The 569-nt window shown below is 43.1% G+C and overlaps 1 protein-coding gene across 1 annotated transcript; it reads right to left on the bottom strand.

Moving 5' to 3' along the window:
• On the bottom strand, positions 1–569 carry VCUG_02767 (uncharacterized protein; the record flags this gene model as incomplete). Its single annotated transcript, XM_008077586.1, has 1 exon — positions 1–569. A coding segment is annotated over one exon (569 nt), but the record flags the coding sequence as incomplete, so codon positions are not given.

Raw genomic sequence — 569 nt, 5'->3', positions numbered from 1 at the left:
CTTTCCCCTTGCTATCATCAACCCAACTCCCCCTTTTCTCATCCTCATACAAATTTTCTCGCAATTTGTAGTGATGCTCATGTCGCCACAAAACAACACTTTTATCCTGACAACCACATATCAAAATATTCCCAAACACGTAAACAACCTCAACCGGAGCAATAAACCCTACCAGGCTCAGTACATCCTCCTCGCTTACCAGCATTACCACGTCCTCTCTGTTGTTGAACATAGAGGGAACAACCATGAACTTACCAAAACTTGCCATTCGGGCAAAAAATGATTCATTGAGTATTCCATCGCACACAATTCGATTCTTCAATGTCTTGTCTTCGTAAATTAAGAGGTGCGTGTCCGTTTTCACGAATGTCTTATTATCTCTCGTGTACAATCCCTTGATGGGTGTCCGTATGTCTAGGTAGTTGAGCAGCGAGCCTGTGAAATCATACACGTAGATCAGACCATCAAGACCGGCTGTAAAAAAGGTGTCCTCTTTTATGTGCAAGGACGTTATATCAGCCTTATGATGCGCGATCACTTTCATCCTTTTGTACTCTACCGTTGGCACT

This window comes from Vavraia culicis, assembly GCF_000192795.1.
Source record: "Vavraia culicis subsp. floridensis unplaced genomic scaffold supercont1.328, whole genome shotgun sequence".
Lineage (NCBI taxonomy): Eukaryota > Fungi > Microsporidia > Pleistophoridae > Vavraia > Vavraia culicis.
The sequence above is the reverse complement of the archived record's forward strand: the minus strand, read 5'-3'. Positions and strand labels throughout refer to the sequence as shown.